The sequence below is a fragment of the Pongo abelii genome, chromosome 7 (assembly GCF_028885655.2).
Source record: "Pongo abelii isolate AG06213 chromosome 7, NHGRI_mPonAbe1-v2.0_pri, whole genome shotgun sequence".
NCBI classification, from domain to species: Eukaryota; Metazoa; Chordata; class Mammalia; order Primates; family Hominidae; genus Pongo; species Pongo abelii.
The window spans coordinates 75,747,098-75,772,546 of NC_071992.2; the positions used below are offsets into that span (position 1 = coordinate 75,747,098).

The window sequence follows — 25,449 nt, forward strand, 5'->3', positions numbered from 1 at the left end:
CAGTGGGGGAGCAGGGTGTGGCCATATGTGCCACATAAAATTATCTAGTCACCATGTTAAAGAGCAAAAAGAAACAAGCAAAATTAACTGTGACATATTTCATTTAATGCAAGATATATCTAAAAGATTGTTTCAACATGTAATATTTAACCATTTCAACAAATCATATTTAATAGAGAAATACTGATGAGATATTTTACATTGTTTTTGTGCTAAGTCTTTTGAGATCTGGTGCTTTTGTACTTATAGCACATCTCAGTTTGGATTGGCCACATTCCAGGTACTCAGTAGCCGCACATGGCTGGTGGCTGCCATGTCAGACAGCATGGCTTGGTAGAAGACAGTTGAGAGGTAATGGGTTTTGAATTAAGACAGTGGCAGTGTGGGTGGGGAGCGGTCAGGGGAGTAGAACTTTACAGGACGACTGCCATGTCTCTTGCTTACTAGATGAGTGGTGACCTCCCAGTTGATGGAAGAATTTAGGAAAACAACACAAGGTTTATTTCTTTAATATTTTTCAGGGATAAAAGGGCAGGAAGTAAGATGAGTTAAGTTTTAGAGTTTGAGATTTTGTTGAGACATTGGACCTTGTGGATATGGAGCTTAGTAAAGAGTTTATGATCTTGAAGCCTGGGAAGAGGAGCAGAAGCTCTTTAAGCCCAGCATAAGACTCCCTGGCCTGTCCCTTCCCCTCCTGAGCTGACCCACCACTCACTTGGACATCCTGTCACTGCACCCATCCTTTCTCTGGCTTGAGGGCTGTCTTCCTGGGCTTCAGTGGAAGATAGATAATCACCTCCCACCCCCACCAGTCAGTGGGCTGTGGTCAGAGAGGAAAAGAGAAGCATACTTGGGTCTGACTTCACAGACATAACCTTAACCTTCATCTGAAGTGACTGAAATATTTCTTTCTTTCTTTTTGAGACAGAGTCTCGTTCTGTCGCCCAGGCTGGAGTGCAGTGGCGCGATCTCGGCTCACTGCCAGCTCTGCCTCCCGGGTTCACCCCATTCTCCCGCCTCAGCCTCCCGAGTAGCTGGGACTACAGGCGCCTGCCACCATATCCGGATAATTTTTTTTGTATTTTTAGTAGAGACGGGGTTTCACCATGTTAGCCAGGATGGTCTCTATCTCCTGACCTCGTGATCTGCCCGCCTTGGCCTCCCAAAGTGCTGGGATTACAGGCGTGAGCCACCATGCCTGGCCTGACAGAAATATTTCACAGTTCATGAGCCATTCAGATTTTAAAGTTTATTTAAAAATTATGTACAATGAAATCACAAGCCATTTTGAATTAAAAAGAAGTAAGATTGAGGTAGTTCAACTGTTACTGGAAAATGTCTGTACCTTTTTATTTTTGATATCAAATTCTGAGAACTTTTTCTGGGTCTCTTTCTAGCAGTGCTTTTGTTGGGCAGTATCTCTGGGAATGAGATGAGGGATTGCAATTAGTTCATGGCAGAAAGGGAATATTTGTTGCTTGTTGACTCTTATTTAGAATATTCAAAGATGAAGTAAGAAGCTCATCCGTCTATTGAGCCATTCATTCATTCGTTCATTCATTCACCAGTCAACACTGTTGGGCATTTACAATGTGCTGGATGCTATATGAGGTCCTGAAGGTATAGACATAAGCTATTCTCCGCTTTAAAAATCGCAGTTACCACGTAGTGATGTAACTGTAACAAAGAGATAAATGCAGACTTGTATGGGAGAAGAAATGCAGGGCCAGGAAGGAAGGTGAAGCTTGAGCCAGGTGAAAGGGGTGATGAAGGAGAAACTTATGCAGACATAGTACAGAACATGTAGCTTTCATAGAACAGCAAATGTTGCAATATTGCCTTGAAACAGTCTTCAAAATGTGCTTTCATTTATGTGTGCATTTGTTAGTTCTACAAAAGGTTCAAGGCACTGTGTTGAGCGCTCTGGAGGTGCAGCAGCTTTAAGGTGTAAATGCACGAGGCAGCATGAGTGCCCTTTTCAAGAGCAGAGAGCACATGAGCAGCTGCAGTACCCAGACTGTGGAGATGTGACATCCACATTAACATTTGAAGGTGTCGTGGGACTTTGATATTCCATCCGCAGACAATAGGCCTCCGGTATGTGTCAGTCCCTGCATTAGATGTTGGGGATATGCATACACACACACACCCCCCCCACACACACATATGCACACGCATGCACCCACACACATGTGTATTTATATAAGTGCATACACACACCCCACACACATATGCATGCACGCATGCACACATGTGTATTTATATACATGCATACACACACACACGTATGTATATATAAATGACAAGAGTATAACATGCTGCTGTCCTTCAGCCCCTCACAGTCCAGAGGACCTAATAATAGTCAAACAACATAATGTATGTTACTTGGCCTTGTGGGAGCACTTGACTCCACCTGGAGAGATTGGGGAAGGCCTTGGGAAGAGGTTATGTTTAAACTGAATTTTGAAGGTTGAGTAGGAATTAACTTGGAGAAGAGAGTGGGAAAGGACATTCTAGGCAGGAGGAATGATAAATCCACAAGCACTAAATTGGGAAAGAGCAAAGTGCCTTTGTGCGGCTGCTGCTGCTGAGCTTGGTAGGGCGCAGCGTGTGTGGTGGAGAGGAGGACATGGGCCAGGAGGGCCGGGGACAGCCCCGCACCAGTGGTGCTGAAGGTTTCAGCTTTCAGTGTGGTTCACAGGGAATCACCAGTCAGTTGTACAGAAGCATGGGCGCTTTACATTTTAGAATGATCTTGCTAAAATCAGAAGATTCGCTGACGAAGATGAGACTAGCAGGAGGAAGACACACGAAGAAGCCCTTTGGTTCGGGCCTGGTTCGGGCCTGGACTAGAGAAGCACAGGTGGAGGAAACGGCCACTGGGAAGATTCGCAGGGCCAGGTGGACATGGCCAGTGAGGGTGGGGAAGAAACAAGGTTTTTCTCTGGGTTGGGTGACTGTGTATCACAGTGACATTAACCAAGCTGGGGAAATGGGTGGTTGGCAGAGGAAGGTGATTCTGATTTTTGGCAAGCTGATCTTGAGATGCCAGGAGGAAACATCCAGTCTCAGGTGGAAATAAGCATCTGACTGTGCCATGCAGACATGGAATCCTGTTGACCACCCAGACTTAAGGGAGAACATAGTGGAACCAAGTCAGGAAAGGACAGATGAGGGAAGAATGGTCAGTGACAAGATATAACAGAGAGTAATGGTGTAGTAGCAAAGGGTTTCCCCAACTTTGGTTTTTGAAATACTTCAAATCCACAGAAAAGTTAAATGAATAATGCAGTGCACACCTGCTTATCATTCACCTAGAACTAACAGTTGCTAACACTTTGTCACTTTTGCTTTAATCTGTTGCTGCCATTGCCCTCCTGAAGGAAGCAAGGGTGGCCATGGAGATATTTTGGCAAGAACTCTGAGGGCAGAGACAGCCTGTGCAAAGGCCCTGAGGTAGAAGGATATGTAGCTTGTTGTCTGCTGGTAAGGAATTGATGTGGCTGGAGTGAGAGAAAGGGGGAGAACTATAGAAGTGTTAGGGAGGTGGCAGAGGTCCATATGATTGAGGGCCTTGCAGGCCATGGTGAGGTGAGGACTTTAGATTTTCCTGTGAGGGAGATGGGAAGGTACTGGAGATCTTTAAGAGAAACGTGATACGATCTGATTTGCATTTTGAAAGAATTGCTCAGACTGTGTAGCAGATTAACCAGGGTAGAGGGTAGGGCTAGCAACAGGAGGTCAGGTGGAGAGCTGACTGCTGTAGTCCAGGCAGGGTCTGATGTCACCTGAACAAGGATAGCAGGGAGGAGAGGCCACAAGGAGTGTGTCCTTTGTCTACGTTGAAGGTGGAGGCAGCGTGATTTACAGAATGGATTAGAGGTGATTCAAATGTAAGACTAAGTGAAGGGTCAAGGGTGACTCAAGTTTTTGGCTTCTGCTACTGGTGCAGTAACAATTTGTGGAGAAATCAAGAACCTGTTTTGGAATGCATTAAATTTGAGATGCCTGCTGGGATATCTGCATGGGTATATGGACTAGACAGCTGGATAGAGAAGTCTAGAGTTGAAGGAAGTGGTGTGGATTGGAGAAAGGACTTTAAGAATCATTGACATATAGGTAGTGTTTAAAGCAATAGGTAGATTCTCTCGCTGGGAGAGAAAAAAAGCACAGATAGAGTTGAGATCCAAACTCGGAGGCCTGGAGCGCCCCAGAAATTATAGGTCAAGAAGTTGATGAGAACCAGGAAGAGCCTGGAAGATAGGAGGAGAGAGGGCTGTCCTGCATATCATGCGAAGAAGCAAGGAGTGAGCAGCTGTGACAGGTGCTGCTGATAGGTCAGGTGGGATGAGAAAGGAGAGCCTTGGAGGGCACCTTGGTGAGAGCAACTTTTGTGGAATATTGGTGTGCAGTCAGAGCAAATTCAAGAATGAATGGGAGGAGAGGAAGTGAAAACAGCAAATATTGCTCTTTCAAGGATTCTGCTCTAAAGAGGAGCAGTGCTGGAGGAAGATGTGTTGAGAGGCTCAGTAGATGCTTGAAGAAGTGAAGAAGGTGAGGTAGAAGGATGTGCAGCGGGAAGGAAGGTCAGGTAGGAGGCAAATTCAAAAGTAGGTTGGTAGATCACTTTGAAGGAGATAGCTATTTAAATTAGTCCTTGAGGCAGACTTGTTTTAAATGACTGTTTGAAAGAATGTTGCTACAAGGGTGTTCTGTGTTAGAGTGACTGAAAGCCAGTGCAGAGCTTGCCTTGGCTGGTGCTCAGTGGCTGCCGAAGCTCATGGCACTCTGGTGGTGGATATCTGTGCTGTTGGAGCCACATGCTCAGCTGTGCTGGGAAGAATTTGGGTCCCCAGAGGCTTCCTGTCCTTAACTCCCTGAAGTCAATGCTGTCTCCCTGCCCAGCAGCTCTGTGCGGGACTCCTCACGGTGCTGGGACTCACTCTGAGTGACTGCTGGTTCTTGTCCTTTCTGCTTTCCCTTTCTTCTCCCCTCTCTCTTCGTGGTTTATTTGCTGTGGATCTAGGACTTCAGAGGTTCACAAACATGAATAAAGTTTTTAGACTTAAGCATAATTATTCTGTGCATGGTGAACTGCCTAATAATTATTATTTTATGACATATATTCAGCATAGACTAAAGGTACTGCGAGAAAACCTCACAGATGTTAGTTAGGTATCTGAAATGAGATGGTGTATTATAGGTATGTTGTTCTGAAAGTTTTTATGGGAAAAGTAAATTGTATTTGAAGGTTTAGTTTAGATTTGTAATTCTAGTATATTTTATTTTATTCTGGCGTTTCATAGTTTTTCAGATCAATTTTATTTTTCTGTGTGTATCTGAGAAACTTCCTTAATACTCCCTTCTGAAATCATTTTTACTTCCCCCACCCCCCTTACAAATACTTCATTCCTTACCCCATTTTCATTTTCGAAGTGTGGAGATAGTTATCATTGAAGCAGGACCAGAGCAGAGACCCCCAGATGGTCTGAGAGTTAGAAGAGACTTTATAGAGATCAGTTCATCCAATTCCATTCTAGATGAGGAAGTTGAGGCATCTTGAGTTGTTTTCCCATTTGATTATTATGGTCGGAAACCAAACCTAATATTAAATCCTTCAAGTTTTACTATCCTTCCTTCTAACAACTTCTCTAAAAGGAGCCACTCACAGGCAGTGGCTGATGTACTTGGATGGGGTGGCTGCAGCCCTGCAATACCATGGGCTGCCCACTGTTAGGGCCATCTGGGCCAGCGCCGCTCGGACCCTGTCCTTCAACTTGTATTAGTTTGGTCCTTCCTCATTGAGATAAATTCGTTCTGCATGTTGTTTCCTGTTTGCCAGCTGTCCCTGGGGATTGTGGGGGTGGTGACAGATTCAAAAACCTGTGAGATTGCTCCTCAAGTAATTGCTATTTACATTTCTGAATTCGCTATAGTAGAAACTGAAGAGAAAATCTTTAGGCTCTTGGTGACTAGATATCAGACGACTATTACATTTTGGTGCTACAGAGCTTATTCAAATAATTTTGAATAATAACGTTCAGCTACCATGAAAAAAAAACCTGCACTCCTTTGTTTGCAATCATTCATACATAAATACTGCGAAAACACCCCATCTTATGTGACTAAGTACATTCTTATTCATCACTCCAAATTGTATTTTAAATGAGAATATCAGAAGATTAAGTATTTGTATTTTATGCTGAAATGAAGATATTCTGTCATAAGTCATCTAAAGTAATATGTTTTCAAAGTAGGGATGAATCTTTGATATAAACAAGTTGAAATAGAAACAAACCTCAAATATAAATCCTTTTGTAATAGCATCTCTGTAGCATTTTTCAAAGCGTTCAAGTATTTCCAAATAAACTCGTGTTTAAGAACTCTAACTAAGGCTGCTGAATAGATGTTGACGCTAAGGCCAGGCTAAATCACACAGCCGTTTAAACTGAAACAGCTCAGTTCAGAGGGTACTGCTGTTTTATAACCATATTTAAAAATGTGTTCCCCTTTTACTCCCTCAAACTGGGTTCAGGGATATAATGGATCCCATTATAGGTAAAAGGTCTGTGACTCAGCCATCGAGCTACTCAAACTCTTGGCTGTTTTAATTGCCACCATTAAGGCTTTAGTACTTTTATCTCATAAAAATAGATATCATTGATGTAAAATGTGTGCCTATTGAAGATACATGTGTACCTCTGCCCTTATAGTTAGCTAATCAACCATTTGAGTTTGAAGTTAGTTAGGTTTTATGCAGATGGGAACATGACATAGATTACGAATTTGTTCAGGTTTAGTCATTTAATTAAGAAAAAAATTCCATGTAGTAGTAAAGGCAATATCTAACTAGAATGTCTTCCAAGATGAAACTTATTTTGTTTTGGTTTGCCTTTTAACTACATTTAATTGACGGAACGATGGTGAATTTTTACTAGTCTCTTTCTTGAAAGAGAATAGTGTTTCTGTGATTCTAATACTGTGACTTCAGTGATTCAAGGAAATACTTGAACCACTCTTCTGTCCCTATTCGACACATCTGTTTAAGTGTGGTAATTGGAGATGTTTCTCTGGCTGTATTTTGGTGTATACTTGTAGACAAAAATAAAGCCCTGCAAAGGGGAAAATACCAAAGTGTGAAGGAAACTCCAAGAACACACTGGAAACTAAATGTTAAGACGTGAAAAGCTAGTTCTTTCTGGGCTTTTCCTTCCAGTATTTGAGCATGTCACAGCCATTCATTATTCATATTGTGCTACGCAAACAAGGTGCAGTGACTCTAGAAGAGTTCTAAAATGAGTACATCTCAGGAAAGCTTAACTGCCTAACCACTGCGTACATACACATTGCTTTCTCTGTTGTGAAAATAAATTAGCAGATAATTGGTGGGACAGTTTATTAAGTTATTCTGTTCTGCAGTTGTAATTGTGGGATTGTATTCAGATAAGAGAGAAAATCTGACTGTAAAAGGGACTCAAATCTGAACAGTTCTAAAACTAAAACCTACTCACACAAAACATTTGTGAGCTGATATACATAACCAGGCTTCTATTCTTGCCCAGCTGTGTAGATTCAATTATAATAATTTTCTCACTTGCACAACAGTGCTGTTTGTTTATTATTGCGTTATTAGTTAGTGAATGAACCTCCCTCTTTTTGACCCCTTAGCAGTGTTTATAAAACACTTAATTGCTTTGGTGTCTTCTGTTTCGTGTGTAGTTCCAGCTGGAAGGAGTCATGGGGACACAGTCCCCCCTAAGTGTTAAACTGACTGTTTGTAATATGCAGCAAACTTTCTTTCCAAGTAAGTATCAGGAACCTTTAATATTGCTTATAACACAGCTGCTTAGATTTTTTTGCTTGAAAATGCAGAGGTTTTTAAATTTTTTTTTCTTTTTTAATCTCCCTGTGATGATTTACGTGGTAGTTAACTATCTAACTTGTTAGACTCTAGCTCTTTAAAATGTTCTTTTGCTTATCATAGGCACTCCCTTTATCTCACCTGGACTCTTCCTGTCTGAATGGGTCCTACCTCTGCCCAGCTCTTACCTTACACCGAGTTCTCTTTGCCATTACATCTTCCACTTCTTTGGAGAAACTTAAGCAGAATTGTGTGAGCTACAACGATTAGGTAGTAGGCATAATGGTTGAGAATGTGGGCTTTGCCAGAGGTTGCCTGGTTTGAATCTTGATTCTTCTTATAACCAGCTTTTTGTGATGTGCAGCAAATTTCTTAACCTCTTTGAATGCCTTCATTTCCCCATCTGTAAAATGGTGATAACTTCATTGGTTGTCTGGAACAGTGCTGGGCACAGAGGTGCTCAGAGATATCACAGCAGTGGCCTCTTTACAAAGGCTTAATAAAGGAAGTCCTGCTGTGCTGTCTTTATGTGAAAGGATAAATATCTCACTAGGAAAGGGGAATCCTAGGTAGAAAAGCAATTTCAGATGAGAGTCGCAGAAGATTTTAAAGTATACATTAGTTATTTATTGTTATGTGACACTTTACAGGTTGACTATCTCTCATTCAAAATGCTTGGATTGAGAAGTGCTTTGGATTTCAGATTTGTTTCGGATTTTGGAATATTTGCATTATGCTTATTTGTTGATCATCCCTAATTTGAATATCTGAGATTGAAAATGCTCCATTGAGCATATCCTTTGAGTGGTATTTCAGTACTCAGAAAGTTTCAGATTTCAGAGCATTTGGATTTCAGATTTTTAGATTAGGGATACTCACTCTGTACCACAAACTTTATGGCTTAAAACAATATCTATTTCCTCTCTCACTTTCCATAGATCAGAGTTTGGGCATGGTTTAGCTGGGTCCTCTACTCAAGCCTCACAAGGCTGTAGTCAGAAGTCATTAGGACTGTGTTCTCATCTGGAGTCTTGACTGGGGAGGAATCCACGTTCAGATTCATTTAGATTGTCCACAGAATTCATTTCCTATGCTATATGACTTGGGCGGGGGGCTTCAGTAATTGCTGGCTGTTGCCTGGGGCCACCTTCAGCTCCTGAAGTCTGCCTGAAGTTCTGCACCATGTTGGGTTCCCCAGCAATGTAGAGTTCCCACCCTCAAGAAGGGTCCCCACCCTCTTTAAAAGTGTTCCCCAGTCAGACCTAGCCAGAATAATTGCCCTTTAAGTAACTCCAAACCAATTGATTTGGAAATCTTGATTACACATGAAATCCTTTTACCTTCGCTGTATTCTGTTGGCTTGAGGGTCACAGGTCCCTCCATAGTCAGAAGATAGAGATAATGGGGCCATCTTGGAATTCTGCCTTCCCACAAGATGTACGTGAGTTTTTATAGGACAAGAGTAGTCTGTCATTAAGCAATTATTGAAAACTAAATTTACCAGACTCTCAATCTTTGAATCCTGGAGAACTTGCCTAGAGTGTGTAAATTAACTTTATCACTGTGCTCCTTATAAATTGATTTTTTTTCCCTTCAAAAATTGTTTTGTTCCCAATTCTGCACAAACCCCTGGGATTGTTCAGTGTTACAGACACACCTTTGACAGTGTTTGAAGTTTGACTTTTAAAATTCTTAGGAACAGCATAGTAAGTTACTTTTAATATTGACCCTTTTAAGGTAGTAGAAATTTAAATGCAAATTTGGTAAAAATTGCTTTTCCAGAACCAAATTCTGCATTTCTTCTTTCCAGTTTAAAGATTAAACATGCAAAGCGTTTTGACCAGCCGGGAAGCACTGCTGTTGTCTTTTGTTTTGCCAAGTTTGATCCTTAGTAAGCTGGGTAGCTTCAGGTATGGGTGTCCACTGCCAAATTCAAACTTCCAGACACCTCTTTGAGAACACTATGGACCTTAGGGATAACTTGAAATAAACAAGACAGATGCCTTGACACTGAAGTAGGTTCTATAGATTCTCATTCATGTATAGTTACTAAGGTGAGCCCACTAAGGGAAGGGCAATATGCAAGGTGGTGAAGAAAAGAGCGAAGGGAGAGAATGAAATTTACTTTGTTAAGGCCCATGAACATACTGTCTTTGTCGTTTTTACTTCTAGAAAATAATGTCCAGTAGAAGAACATTTGCCGATTTACTGCCCTAAGGAGCTCAGGAATTTAGAACAAGAGGGTGAAAGTATGACTGTGTCTCAGATTCCTCTAATGGGCTCATATTTTGGTTTGCTTATGATTAGTCAGAGGCACCATGATGTTCACATGGGAGACCCTGCCTTTTCTTGGGTTATTGCTCTTGTTCTGTCATTTCCATTCTGTCATTTATAAAGCAGCAACAATATCACCTACCTCACCAACCTCATAGGGTTATTATAGGAATCCAAGAGAAGAGGTATGTAAAATGTTCAGCAGAGAAAATAGGTGGGCAGGCCTGCTGCCTCAGGGGCTACCTCTCTGCTTGTGGCCTGAGAGATCTAGGAAGTTACTCACTCTTACTGCAATAAACTTTTCATTGTGTTGCATTTGTGGTGGTTTTTGTTTCTTCCCTGCCCAGAGAAGTGGTGGTTTCTGTTGGCCCTCTTTTTTCTCTCAAAATTACTTCAGGGATAGGAGATGTAAGATCAGGAACACAGTCTAAATACTGGCATACCCTTTTTAGAAGACTAGCACATCATTCAAGTCTCGTATAAACAAGCTAATTTTTGCAAGCATTTATGAAGCAACAGAGACACATCAAAAGCATGTTCAATTTAGCATTAGTTCAACTCTGTGCCCTAAGGGTGTGTGTGTAGATAAACAGGCTGTTTCAACTATATGGCCCCTAAATGCAAGCCTGTGACTTCATCTGGTACTTTTCCTAGGAAGTAGCAATGAATCTGTGACAAAGATGGAGAAAACTGGCTAAGTTACAGTCTTTGAAATATAGTAGATGGTGATTTGGGGTGGGGAGAGTTTTCAAGGCAGGGCAAGGAGCGGGCTAATTTTTTTGTGGTTCCTGAGGAATTGGTTCAGTCCCTGGGACAAATTAGGCCTTGATATTGATTGCATTGAATTATGCTAGTGGAGTGATTTTTGAGAATCATAGTGGATAATGTTTGTTGGCTGCAAAACACAATAAGAATGCCAGTTCTTACCTACATTTTTCTCTTTGGGTAAAAGGTTAGTGATTCTCTACAGCTTTAGTTCGGAACTAAACTAGAGTTCTTCCCTGACCCTTTGAAGGCAAAACCCTCAAATTTGTATTAAATTTTTTAGCCATCTTAACCTGCAGATTAGGGTTAGGATCTTAAATAGAAGTAAGGCCTTTATGGTTTTGGAGAAGGACAGCAGTCTACTCCCTAGGCTTGTGCTGTGGCTACAACTAGGGTTGGAGAACTCCACAGCCACTCCCTCTGGCTGGGGATACCACTGTTGGGGGTCCTGGTCACATTCCAGACCTTCTCACAAGAGGCTTGGTAAAGTATGTGGATTTTGTAGCAGTAGCTCCTATGTTAGGATTCCAGTTTTGCCATTTTCTAGCTGTGTAACTTTGGGTAAATTAATCTTAAGGTTTCAGTTCCATCATTTATAAAGCAGCAATAATATAACTCACCTCACCAGCCTCATAGGGTTATTACAGGAACTGAAGACAAGAGGTATGTAAAATGCTTAGCAGAGCACATGCCACATGTAACTATACAACAGATGATTAAAGGAAACGTCATTCAGTACAGTGTTGCAGGATGGCTTTAGGACTGGTACTTTGGTGCTGTCTCTCCGCTCAGCACCCTCTTCCCATTGCCCTAGAAGGGCCAGGCTGGGGCAGCTTTGCTGGCCCAGCAGCATGGCTCTGTGCTTGCAGAGCTGACCCTCGCCCACTGGTACCCCTGGGCCTGCAGGGCAGCACCCAGCCAAGGGTGGACAACTGGTCAGAGTCATGTTGGTGGAGAACAGACAGGAAAGGGGAGATGGCTGGAAGGGCAGTCAGTGGTGGGTACGGCGGAGGGTGAAGGAGCTGGGGGCAAACACCTTGCTCTCCTCCACTTGGGGGGAGCCTTGTTTCAGTTAGAATTTCTCAGACATTTAGAAAAGGGTTTAGCATTGGCAGAGTTTCACTGCTTATGTTATCCCAGTCAATCTGACTATAGAAACACCACAGTGTAGTGTTTTACACGTTGTAAATGCTGTTGGACAGTTCCTGTGGTATCACTCCACTCCTAAATTTGGAGAACATGCTTAGTATTCTGTTTCTGATGTGAAACTTTTCAACATTAAATCTAACATGACTGCTTGGTTCATTATTTCCATTGTTTCGGATGCTACTAATTCAGAATGTGTTTATAATTTAGATGCCATAAAGGTGGCTCATGTTAATTTGTAGCCATTTAAGATTTTGTTCGTATGGTGAATCTGTTCTAAGGACAGCTTTAAAACACAAGCAGAAAGGCAAGGGTTCAAAAATGCCTTCAGATAATTTTTCAGCTAGATATTTCAACAGTAATTTAAAATTTTTATTTATAAAATTTAATGATTCTGAGGTACATGCTAAGAAATTATTTCATTATGCTATTTCAAAGTTCATTTTATTTTACTTTGTAATTATCTTGACTGTATATGTAACAAAAATTATACAAGTCATTCTTATATGATTTTACTACTTTATTCCTACCAGTAACTTAAATTGAGAATAAAATAAACTCAGCCAATTCAGTGAGCTGTTTCAGTGCATTTTATATAGTTATATTTGTGCATAGTGTAATATGCTATCTTTTAAAACATTTGATAATCAATGTTTTGAGAAAGACAGATGGACAGATACACTTACGTACCCCTGTGATAGAGAAGGTGATGAATTTGCCATGCTATCACTATATCAGTATAATCAAAAGTATATTTTGAAGGACATTTTAATTCAAGATCTTCATGGAAAGAAGGGAAGCCATGGCTAAACACCCTTAGGACACTCTCTGTACTGTCTCCAGTGCCTCCTTTCCTCAGTGTATTAAGGGCTTGGAAAGTCCTGCAGTGAAGAAAACTGAATTTTGGTTAGCACAGAATTCTTTATTTTTGAAACAGAGTCTTGCTCTGTCGCCTAGGCTGGAGTGCAATGGCACAATCTCGGCTCACCGCAACCTCAACTCCCGGGTTCAAGCAATTCTCCTGCCTCAGCCTTCCAAGTAGCTGGGATTACAGGTGCATACCACCAAGCCTGGCTAATTTTTTGTATTTTTTAGTACAGACGGGGTTTCACTATGTTGGCCAGGCTGGTCTCCAACTCCTGACCTCAGTTGATCTGCCTGCCTTGGCCTCCCAAAGTGCTAGGATTACAGGCGTGAGCCACTGCGTTTAAGCCTATCACAGAATTCTTTAAACTCATGTTACCTGAGACCTGTTTTTATGTGACACATTTGAATATCCTTAACTTGTTCTATACTTTTTGCCCTCTCAATTAATTCATATAGTCATTCAATATAAATATGTTTTCCTGGAAATCGTTAAGAATGCGCTGAATAAAACTAACTGGCATATCAAAGACTTGAACTCAGGGCCCCGAATTCATTAATACTGATTTCAATCAAGCAGAAAATATTTCAGTCCTTGATTCTCTTAAGAATATTTTTGTGCTTTTTATTTTATATCAAATAATTAAAGTTTATTATCCCAGTTGACCATTCAAACTACTATCCGCTCATCTTGATCTCCTCCCTTACAAAGCAGATTTTAAAAGCTTGCTTGTGAAGTATTTGCATGTCTGCAGCCACCCAGTCTCAGGCAGGATTTGTTCTTCAAGCTGGTTCCTCTGCCTCCCCCTCTCAGCCTGGGACGGTTTTTAGAAAGCCTGCCTGGTCTCAGCCTGGGTTGGGTGCTCTGCACTCTTTCCCAGCAGGTACTATGGCTGCCTTGTTTACTGTTAGAGCCTAAAATATTTGTTGAATAAATATATGAATTGGGTACTAGATACCAAATGCATCTTCTTTTTTATCGGTGTCATTGTTACAATCTCAATAGGACTTGCCGAAACTTTGCTAAATGCTCTTTTGAATCGTTGCACACTCTTCTGGCTGAAGATCGAGCTTCAGTTTTCATACCAGAATTCCTTTTTTGAAGAGTGTACAGGGGTCAAGAACCTGGGGAATACTGGAAAAAATAAAAGTTAAGAATGTCTATAATAAAAATGTGTCTCCAAAGCCATTTTTAAGATACCAAATAGTACGTTTCAATCTTAAATGACTACTTGATATTTGTATTTTCATGAGCCATTTAAGCAATAGTTTAGTGTTCTTAAAGCTTGTATTTGTGTTACTTGGGACTTAATTGGCCTGCCTCTTCTTCACCAGAATCTTATTTTCTCTGAGAGCACAAGTGCCTCCTCCTCATTGCCTCCCTTTAGCTTAATTTGTGGGGAGGCTTTTGTTTTCATAAGTACCATGTTATTCTGGTCCGCTTGGTACCGTCTTTTCTTTTTCTATAAAGCATTGTGCTGATTTTAGACTTGTTTGTATGTAAATAAACATGTAAATAAATACGTTTGTCTGTAAATAAAATGCTTATCCTTGGGTGCCCTGTGTTACAAAATGTTGCTTTGCAGAGATCATACATGTGGAAGCATTGCACACACTGTTAACATTGCATCACTTGCTCATGCTGTACTCAAAATTGCTAACAGGCTGAGGCTTCAGCAGTGTAATTAAGGCAAAACATGATGAAATTAGGTAGCTTTTTAAACCAGAAAATGCTGATGAATTGTGGAAGAAAAGCACGTTGAGATAAATAAAAAATTGCTTTTTTACGTATCTTTTCATTTTCTTTGATGATTCTTCTATGCATTTTGGGTTGGATTTGCTTAAAAGAAGCAGAGGGATTGCTCTTACTTTCCCCATCGGGTCTCCTTTGGTTAAATTTGCATCTTGTCCATTCTGCTGTTTTATATACGATAATTTAGTTGTATGTCTTTTCTAATTTATATGTTGTGAACAATGGAGTTAAGGAAAAGAACAATTGTCTTTAGCTTATGGTAATGTTTTCAACAAAACACACTCACCTTAGATCGTTTTTATTTATAGTTGAAGTATCAGTTATGCTGTTTAAGTTCCAAAAGTTCATGGCAGTCTTTATATATTCCATAATGTTCCAAGTGCGATATGGAATTATAGTAGAATATATGTCAAGCAGAAAGTTTGACAGGATGTTATTTAAAAATACCTTTGGTATCTAACATTCTCCATGTTTGCTCTAATAAATGAGAGGTTTTAGGAATGCCCTACATGGTAATATCAGATGTTAATGGCATTGATTACCTGTCAGGCAGTGGGAATTGATGGGAAAATGTCTGCTGTAAAATTAAATAGCAATAGAGAAGACTGTACCATGCATCTGGTGGGGTGGGGGGTGGAGGGGGGACATGGCTGGGCCTGGGAGACTTTGTCAGGGTATTACTGGGAGCTTCAGGTTTTTTTCCCCACATGATTAAGGCAGGCCATCTGTTCTTTGTTAAATGTTTACAAAAACAGCTTTTCTCTAAAAGATTTAAGGAGATGTGGGTCTGGTAAACACTGTAATATTTCTGAGCACCTTTTTCACCCTATTTCAGATAGTACCAAAACATAATTCTGCTGTATATCAAACAGAATTAATACTTTTTTGTATTTGATCTTCACTTTTTTCCTCCTTATGCAAGATTAAATTTTTTACTGAGTTACTAATTTATTGCTTCATTTATTACTAAAAGGAGCATCTAACATGATGTGTGTGCTAAAGTGTGTAAACTTTAAATCTTTTTGTGCTATATGTTTTATGCTTTTTCTAATTCATTACTGTGTGCTGGGGAATCTCTCATTAGAAGCTGGTGTTCTGTTACTGGAGCAAATGCCATGCAGATTAAAGAAAGGTAAACATACCTGGTATTAATTCTCCATTCTAAGTTTTAATCATTGTTTAGACTTTCCTGTTTTCCTCTCTTTCCAGAAACAGCTTTTTCTTTCATTTCCTGAAAAATAGCTTGTCCCAAATAAGTTTGATCTCTGTGTCCTGTGCAAAAAAGATAGGGCTTTTTCCTTTTTAATTACATTAAGGAATAATATGTACAAACTAACTCAACTTATGCAAACTAAATATAAAACAGTTAAATCAGGTCCCATTGATACTTAGTTAATGATAATTTGAACAGTGCCTCTGTTGATGTGTAAGAGCATTTGTGAGGAAAGGATAGAGGGTCAGAGGGTAACTTTGGCAGTTGTTTAGTTAGTTGTGTTATCCCTGCATGGAAATCTGCTCATGTAGATCTACATCTGTGTATTCTTCTTCAAATTTTGACCTTGCCTCTGTGTTTCCTGTATATCGTTACTCTTTTTTCAGCCTCATTCTCCCTTAGCTATGACCAGGAAAGGGCAATAAGTATTTTAAGATTTTTTAATGCCACAGGATTTTGGAAGAAACTTTGGAAATCACCTATCAATCACCTAACCCAAAACCTTCATTTTGCAGAAAAAGAAACTAACCCCAGATGGGTGAAGTGATTTTTTCCCAGATGATAATAGCTGATGGTAGGGCCTGGATTTGAATTTTAATCTCTTAACTCAGAGTTCTGGGCTCTTTCTTTTACACCAGTGCAATTGAGTGAAACCTGTGAGCTTTTCCCAGAAAGATGCTGTGTAGATGTTAGGAAGAGGTGGACAGAATCAGAAAGTACTAGAGTTAGGAAACTAGATTCAAATCTTAGCTCCGTCACTAACTGTGTGACCTGGGGTGGCCACACCACTTTCTTGGTCTTTTCCTTTCTGAAAGATGGGGGTAAATTATCACTTTTTTGTTGTGAGATTCAGGGGAATTAACACATCTAGCAAACATAACCTAGCTTGGTGCATGGCATCAAATAGCTGCTCAATCAATATTAGGTGTATTGGAATACAGTACCTGTATTTTAATGTTTGATTCTAACCTTCCTCCTTTTCTCGTAGTAAGCCTTGGCGTGTACAGTAGTCACGAGGCTCTGGAGGTGTGGGCCTGGGCTCGCCTGCCTGCTCCTCTTCTATAGGTCATGTGCTGAGGAGTGAGGACTCTGGAGCTATTGGCTCTGATGTCAGTCTCAGTTCTGTCACTTAACATCTGTACCTCCTCGAGCAAGTTACTTCATCTTAGAGTGGCGGTGTCTTCAACTATAAAATTAGAAGAATCACCTAACGCTTAGGACTGGTGTGAGGATTGAATGGTACCACGCTGTAAAGCATATATGCCTGGCACATAGTAGATCGTTTATATTACGGTTAGTGTTACATGCCAGAAGAAGCATATGAGAAAGGCAGGAAATGAGAGACATATGTAGATTTAATATTTTCAAGTATTTTGTTGAAATATAAATGTTCGTTGGATGTCATAATTTATGGTATAGATGATAATCCAGGCAGGCCTACTCTGGTTTGGATGGTGAGCTATGAGGGAGGCTGTTGTGTGCAGGAGTCACTTCCTCTGATCTTGGCTGACCACTCAGAATCCCATCCTAAATGTGGTTATTTTTCTACTCTATTTAAGATAGTCTCTGGGTGTATCCCTAGTGAATGTCAAGAACCTCCCAAAGGCATGTCACATTAATTTATTTGGGTTATTTCTCTCTTGGTGAAATTTTGAAATATAACGCTTAAAGAGGTTAAGAAAAACATGTTCCACCTTTCATGTCAATGCAAGAAATTTCACCAATCCAAAATCATCAAGTTTGGGTATGTGCTTTTAATTTGATATTTTAATGTTTTTTAAACCAGAAATGACTTGTATAAGATTTATGTGTTATGTTTACACTTTTATTTCAGACTTTCACAGTACTAGAATCTTGCAATGTTCAGTATACTTGCTCATTTTAAAAATGGCTAAATTATATACCTTTTATTTGAGCTCCCATTCCCACATGGGGCTAGAACTCAACTTAGATGTATTCTTTGTGGCTTAGTTTTGCTGCTGTTTTGCCATTCACCATTTTCATGTAGGCTGTTTAAAAAACGGACAGTGTCTTCAGTTGAGTGAGTTTTTACTTCCTGAACTGATTTTTTTTACTGTATTAACTAAAGTGCTATTTTAAAACTTTCTTTCCTAAAAGATTGTCTCTTAAACATACATTTTTTTTGGATGAGAGAAGATGATAGATTCTACAACTGTATAGTTGGAAAAATATTTGCTACTTGAGTATAGAATGAGTTTCAGAAACATCAGCCACTAACTTTCAGTTCTTTTCTTTACTGTGAAGAATGATAAACTAATTTCAATTCCTATTTGTGTCTCTTAGCATTCCCCGTCGGAGCCCTTTCTAGAGAAACCAGTGCCGGATATGACTCAGGTTAGTGGACCGAATGCTCAGCTAGTGAAGAGTGATGATTACCTGCCATCAATAGAACAGCAGCCACAACAAAAGAAGAAGAAAAAGAAAAACAACCACATTGTAGCAGAGGATCCCAGTAAAGGTTTTGGTAAAGATGACTTCCCTGATGGGGTAGATAACCAAGAACTAAATAGGAACTCACTGGATGGGTCCCAAGAAGAAAAAAAGAAAAAGAAAAGGTCAAAGGCAAAAAAAGACCCGAAGGAACCGAAAGAACCCAAGGAGAAAAAAGAGCCCAAGGAACCCAAGACCCCGAAAGCCCCTAAGATTCCCAAAGAGCCAAAGGAAAAGAAAGCAAAAACTGCCACGCCAAAATCCAAATCCAGCAAAAAGTCAAGGTAGGCTGTGGGCAGAAAAAACAACTGCAAAACATTGAGAGTACAGAAATTAGCGCCGAATAGTTACAGCCTATGAAATGAGGGGTGGGAGGGGACACAGTGATTTTTGTCATCATTGAGCTTCTTTCCCTAATATCCACACTAAAAAGCTAAGGCTTTTACGCATTCTGCAAGTTAGGACTTATTGTTGTGAACTGTTGATGGATACAAATTAAAAATCAATTTTTTATATTTTTATGAAAACTTATCATTTAGCAAATGGAATGAAGTTAGCAGTATAATTATTTGTAAGAATAGACCAGCAATCTCATTTTCAGTGATGATATAAAACTGGATAAGAAGGATTATAGAAGAAAGGTCACTATATTTCACTAAGCATTCCAGCCCTTCTTCCCAGAGGTTGAACTAGGATTGTTAATTCTCTCCACTTGGCGGAGTAAGCCTTCCAGGAGCAGGGTTGAAATCCTAGTGAGCAGCGCAAGAGAAATCAAATAGTACTTGTCCATTGGATATGCATTCAAGAGTAGCATGAATTTTAGTTTCTAGGGAAGACCCTCTTTCGCTCCATATTCCCCCCATCAATTCTCTGACCGCTCCCCCAAAAAGCATATTTATTTGGTAAGAAAAACTGAGAGGAGAAGACATTGAAGACTAATTTTTTTCATTTGTAGTGAATGTTTCTTACAACTGTTCTGAACCAGTTCCAGACATCTGAATCTATTTTTCAGAATGTGGCTCATGTTAGAAAATATAGTTTCCAGATGGAACTATGGTCAGCCTTGGTTAATCCGAATCTGTTTGCAAACTCCATTAGAAAACACGCCCACCCTCTACCCTCATGTGCACGTGTAAACACACACCTGTGCATGCACACAGTCAGTTCTGCATTTGCTGTGAACTTTTTGAGATTGCTGCCCTGTGTGTGCATGCCCAAGTACACAAACAGAGGAGATTAATTTTGTGGCTAGAAAGATGTTGCCTTGAAGTGAAAGGACAAACTTGGACTTGCAACTTCCTGCTAAAAATAATCTAAACAACTCCAAATACATTATTATATGATGTTTTAAAAGTTTGGATCATAGCCATTTAGGAAATTTTGCCCTCAACACCTTTTATGGTGCCAAAGTAACTGAATTACATTCAGTAGCTCAGTCTTACAGATAACTTAATATTTGCATTTACTTGTGAATTTTCATTGATGCCTCAGTGAGTGGTCTCCTAATTGAAAACCATCACTTTTTTCCCCCTCTTTGTGAACATGTTTTTAAACTTAACACATTATAAAATTTGTTTTTATTTAAGAAATATTAAGTGCTTATTATTTGCAGGTACTGTTTTAAGAGTTAGGGATGCAAGGATGAGGAAGAAAGACATGGGTAGAATTTTAGTGTGACTTTATGAGGTAGTTTAAAAAATAAGTAATTACCTAAATCTAAGTATATGCTTTTGGTAGGAGAAAGCATAAGCTTATTTCTCCCAAGGAGAAAGAAATCAAAGCAAAAATCTTAAAAAGAATATAATCTTTTTTCTTTAACTTAAAACATAGGAGTCTGTGTTCTAAAGAAGCTTTTTGGAGCTCAGGAAATACATCATCAATATTAATCTTAGCATCAAGATATATATCTGATTCCAGCTTTCATCTTAATTTTTAAATTTATCACCTAATGGTAAAAATGGATTAAAAAAAGAAAATAACACTCTATATTGGATATTGTTATGAATTTCCAAGTATATCTTTTTAAGTTCTGAATCTACATCAGACTGGCTCTGTGTTTAAAAACTTACTTAGCATACCGTTACCTCTTGTAGAGTCCTTTGGGGCAGATATTAAAATGCTGTATTTAACAATGAAATTTGTTAAAATTTCCCCAACAACTGTAAGAAACTTTGAAAGTTGGAGCACCAAATCTAGTTAGTCGCAGGCATGCCATGTCTTCCTGGTGCAGATATAGACCCTGTGTTTATCCACTAGAGAAACATTCAGTGCAAGCCTCATAGGCTTGCTGTCCACCCTGAAGTATGAATCAGAGTCTATGCAGAGTAAGTGTTTGGCATTACTGAATCTGAGTGTTGGCTTTGCACCAGTCACAAGCTTTTGGTAGGAAGAAAAGGGTGTATTTTCTCTGAAAAAGCGTCTAGTAACTTCCCCCTTCCTGCCGCTTTTGATTAATAGTCACAGTCAATGCCTGCTATAGGCAACAGTTATTTTTACCCCAAGTGGTGTGAAAATAATTGGATGGAACACGTCTGATGAGCCTACGGATTTACAGGTTAAACGGGAGCTGCTGCAGTGTGGCCCAAAGACTTAGGATGCCACACTTGGGGGCGGGGCACAAAGAGTGTTGGTGGCACCTCTGTTGGCCCTGGTCACTTGACCACTTATAGGGCCACTCTGATTTACAATGAAGTGTGGTAAGGACATTCTTGAACTTCCCTGTTGTTGACAGTCAAACAGGGATGGCTGTCCAAGCATACGGTAGTTGAACTGAGGTTTTAAGTAAATTAACAAACCAGACCATTATTTTGTTGAACCTCATTGTTTCTCTTGATCTGATAAATTGAGTATGTCGCATTGTGGTCTCCTTGTTCTACTAAGTGTAGAAAGGAAACAGCATCCCTGGAGCAAGGATAACTAGAGTGCATACAACTACATGTAAATTCTGAATAGCATAGTAGAATAATTATGTAAATTGAATATGCAGTGATGAAGGTAATAGGGGGTTTGGGTTATGTTAGTACTGGGTTTGAATTGCTGTAGCAGTTTGCTTTTAAGCACTGGAATACAACAGTGGCAATTTTGTTTTGCAAAATGTTATGTGATACCAGTTATTTCCAGCCTTGAATAAGTTAACTTGATGAATTTGTTTATACAGAAAATAATTTTCCTACAGAGAGCTAAAATAGAGGGAATAAACAGAACTGAAATGAAAAATTTAGCACAGAACTGCTTACATCTTTACTCCACAGCCCTGTATGCCATGTCATTGCTGTGTTGTACAAACAAGTGTGCTGTTCTTTGAGCTGGAGGTAAAGGAATCGGCCCGAGGGTGCTCTAGCTTTCTCTGTGCTGTGTCACTGTCAGGGAGAGAGCTTGGTCTGCATCACTTACACTCACCATGGTAAAGGACATGTGAAGGCTGGCCTGTTGTCAGGGGCTGATTTTCCTCGTGTGTCTCCTCACTGCCTGGCACCCCATCTTGTTCTGTAAAATGGCAGAAGCTTGAATTTGTGACCATTCCCAGAGAACTGGCCTTTTTGACAACTCAAATATGATCATACATGTCTTTCCTCTGCAGGAGGACCTAAAAGAATCTGCCCAGAAACTGTTACATAGAGTGGTGGTGAAGCAGGAAAAGATGTTCAGCATCACAGAAAAAGACATGTAAAACCTTGATGAGAAAAACGGGCCACATTCCTATTCTCTAATCAGGCTGTATCTTTTTTCCCTTTCCCGTTTTATGTTAAATATATATTTTTTCTATCAATTTTTCTAGTGTTCTCCCCAGTTGTCCTTACAGCTTTCAGATATTCGTTGTTAATATTGAAAATAACAGCGAAAACATTTGTGGGTTGGAGAGGATGCCGTTTTGCATATGGAAGGATTCTGGAGCTGGAATATGAGGATTTGCATCCTTTTCAATGCATTTTCTGTTGTGCATGCATGTGCCTTATGAGATGAGAAAGAATTTGGAGGAAGTGCTTCCTTTGAATGACTCTTGAAGGATTTAATGGTCCATTTAGCTATATAAAGATTCTTTGAATGTACAGAAAGAAGGGAACTTGGCCAAAGATTGTGACTTGACTACTGAAGCTTAAGTTAAATGAAACAACACAGACTTGCTGCTAATGCAGTTTCTAGGAATGCCTTTCATTCCTTGCTCTATACTCTGTCCCTAGTATTAAACTTAGTAGAAAACTAAAATGTTATTTTTCAATTCAGAGTGAAGTTTTATTTTTACATACTACTCTTATTTTAAAAAAACACATATAGTACCAGAAACATGTGAGGGTGCTTTTTGCAAATCATACTATCATTATCATTAATAGTAATAGTATTTATTTAGCAGCTTTCTCTGAGGAGCTCAGCTTTTCAAATATTGTTTTCTCAGTTATGAGCTTACAGAGTAGCAATGTTTACCTGAGAAATACTTTTACTCAGCCATCAAGTCCAATGGTGGTGTATTTTTATAAACTAATACATATTTTATGGTGTACTCTTGTATATGTAAAATTTCTTAATAGAGATTAGGCACAAAAGTAACCCATTATGCTAGTTTTGGTAGTAAGTACAAAAACCTAGATAGTCAGGTATCTTCCTGTCAGGTACATGGGTAATAAAATAAATTAAACCCTCAGCCTTCCTTTGATTTTTTTTTTTTTGTAGCTGTCCTGATGATTTTCTTATTCTTTATTTTACTCACATGCTATGATTTACTCTTGATGGAAGACATTGGACATTTGAAAAGACAGAACTAAATGTTTTGCACCCTGTGCCTGTGCAAAAGGGTAGAGATTTCTATGTGTGTGATGATAAATGAATCTTTGAGCCCTTTCAGTGTTGGTGCCCATGAACATAGTGTGGCTCTGTCTCCCGACCTGTCTTACCCAGTCTCTGGTTCATTAAATCCAAGCCTGTGCTCCTTTTCCTGCTGTCTCAAAGGCTGTCTTTTCTTCAACAAAAGGACCATAGGATCTTTTAAATCCCAAATCCTTCTTTCCTTTAGGGTAACCACCTCAAGGCCTTCCTTTTGCCAGCCAGCATCAGTGGCCCCATTGTGGCCCTTCCTCTATTTAATTTCATCTTAAACCGGCTGAGTAAGCAGGGTGAGAGAGTCATCAGCCGCTTTTAGTACAGACCCCGGTGTCTTTGACATGTGTGTTTCAGTTCATATCCATCAAGGGAAGAGATTGCCTAATAATACTGACCTTGAAAGCAAGTTTGCCAACTCATGGTCTGTGCCAGATGCAGGGTGGGCTACACTGGGCCTGCTGGAAATTTGTTTCTGCCCATCCAGTGAACTGCAGTGGACTCCAAAGCAGTGGCCTTGTTGCCACTTTGGTTTATATGGGAGAAGGTGGTGTAGATCCCACTTTCAGCTTCCACTGCACCTATCAAATGGAAGTTCAGATGTGAGGAGGCCGTGAGCCGCAGTGGGATGTTAAAGGGAGATTTTTCTGGAGACACATTCCTTGAAAGTCCTAAATGGAATTTTTGGGTGGAGCGTATGTTGCCATACAGTAGATGTGGTTATGATGTTAGGGCTGGCAGGTAAAGAGCAGAAGGAATCATAGGCTGATTTTATCTTTTATTTAAATAAGTCTATATATGTGAAAATGAAGTGCTATTGAAAAATGAAATTCTGTACAAATGCAATTTGTACAAATGCAAATTGCACCTGATATGTAAAGATCTTTATGTTAGTTGTCTTCTGCATGGACGAAGGCAGTCTTCGGGTGCTTGTGCAAAGCCACTGTGGTGCAGAGCATCAGTCATCTGAAATGCCAGCCCTCACTTCAGCCACCTTTATGTTACGAAGTCTATGTGACTTAGCATTCAGACATTAAATAGGAAATGGAGAGTGCAAATCAAGAAAAAAGACACTGTTCTTTTTTTTTTTTAAGTTGGACAACACCCTTAAACTTCCATAGGATACTAATTTTATGTGTAGCCCTGACTTCTGTAGGAATAATATAATTTTGTGCGAGTTTGGTTTCTCCTGTTGGGGTGGATGGTGATATTTTCTTCTTTGTTGTTTTTACCATTTATTTAATCTGCCAAAGTCTCATCTCACCTGAGGCACCTGATTGAAATGTGGGTGGGCAGCATGGCTCATTTGTTGTGTTAGCTTCCCTGGCAGATTAGAGACCATAATGATGAATCTAGGGAGGGGGTTCTGACTGCCAGAGTCCCCCTTCCTACTTCATAGGATTGCTGTGCATGAATAAGAGTGGCATCTTAAAATGTGGCACAGGGAGTCAAATGTGTGCCCTATAGTTTGGCACTTGGAAAGATACACTATGATAAAAGGCCATTGAAAGGCCTGTTTTTTGTGTCAGTTTTGTAGTGTCTAATTGGTTTAATTCTTTGTTATATCTAGGAAATGGAGAGTGTGAATCAAGAAAAAAGGCACTTTTTTTAAGTAAGACAACACCCTTCAACTTCCATTAGAATACTAATTTTTATTTGTAGCCCTGACTTCTATAGGAACAATATAATTTCGTGGGAGTTAGGCTTCCATTATAATGCCAGGTGATGCCACGTAGCCAAAGTGTTAAACGTCTGTGTTAAGCTTCTGTGATCAGATAACACATTAGCTAACTAGACTTCTTTTCCATGTTACTTCTGGCAGATCTGAATTTAATCCATAAAACTTGGTAACTTGTAGATTTTCTTTCTTTTCTTTCTTTTTTTTTTTGAGACAGACTCGCTCTGTTGCTCAGGCTGGAGGGCAGTGGCATGATCTCGGCTCACTGCAACCTCAGGTTCAAGCGATTCTACTGCCTCAGCCTCCCTAGTAGCTTGGGTCTACAGGCATGCACCACCACGCCCTGCTAATTTTTGTATTTTTAGTAGAGTTGGGGCTTCACCATGTTGACCAGGCTGGTCTCAAACGCCTATCCTCAAGTGATCTGCCTACCTTGGTCTTGCAAAGTGCTGGGATTACAGGTGTGAGTCACTGCACCCAGCCTCAGGTGACTTTTTTTTTTTTGAGACAGGGTCTTGCTCTGTCGTCTAGGCCAAAGTGCAGTAACACAGTCTCAGCTCACTGCAGCCTCAGCCTCCTGGGCTCAAGCAGTCCTCCCCTCCTCCCACCTCAGTCTCTCTTTTTTTTATTTT

General features: G+C 39.9%; 1 protein-coding gene across 6 annotated transcripts in view; it reads left to right on the forward strand.

The window, feature by feature from the left end:
• Positions 1-25,449, forward strand: part of CHD7 (chromodomain helicase DNA binding protein 7) — a 187,821-nt gene that overhangs the window by 82,791 nt on the left and 79,581 nt on the right. For all 6 annotated transcript variants that reach the window (XM_024251193.3, XM_024251195.3, XM_024251194.3 and 3 more), the window contains exon 3: positions 18,181-18,611. In XM_024251193.3, coding sequence (XP_024106961.2) covers positions 18,181-18,611 — 431 coding nt within the window. The remainder of the gene's footprint in view (positions 1-18,180; positions 18,612-25,449) is intronic.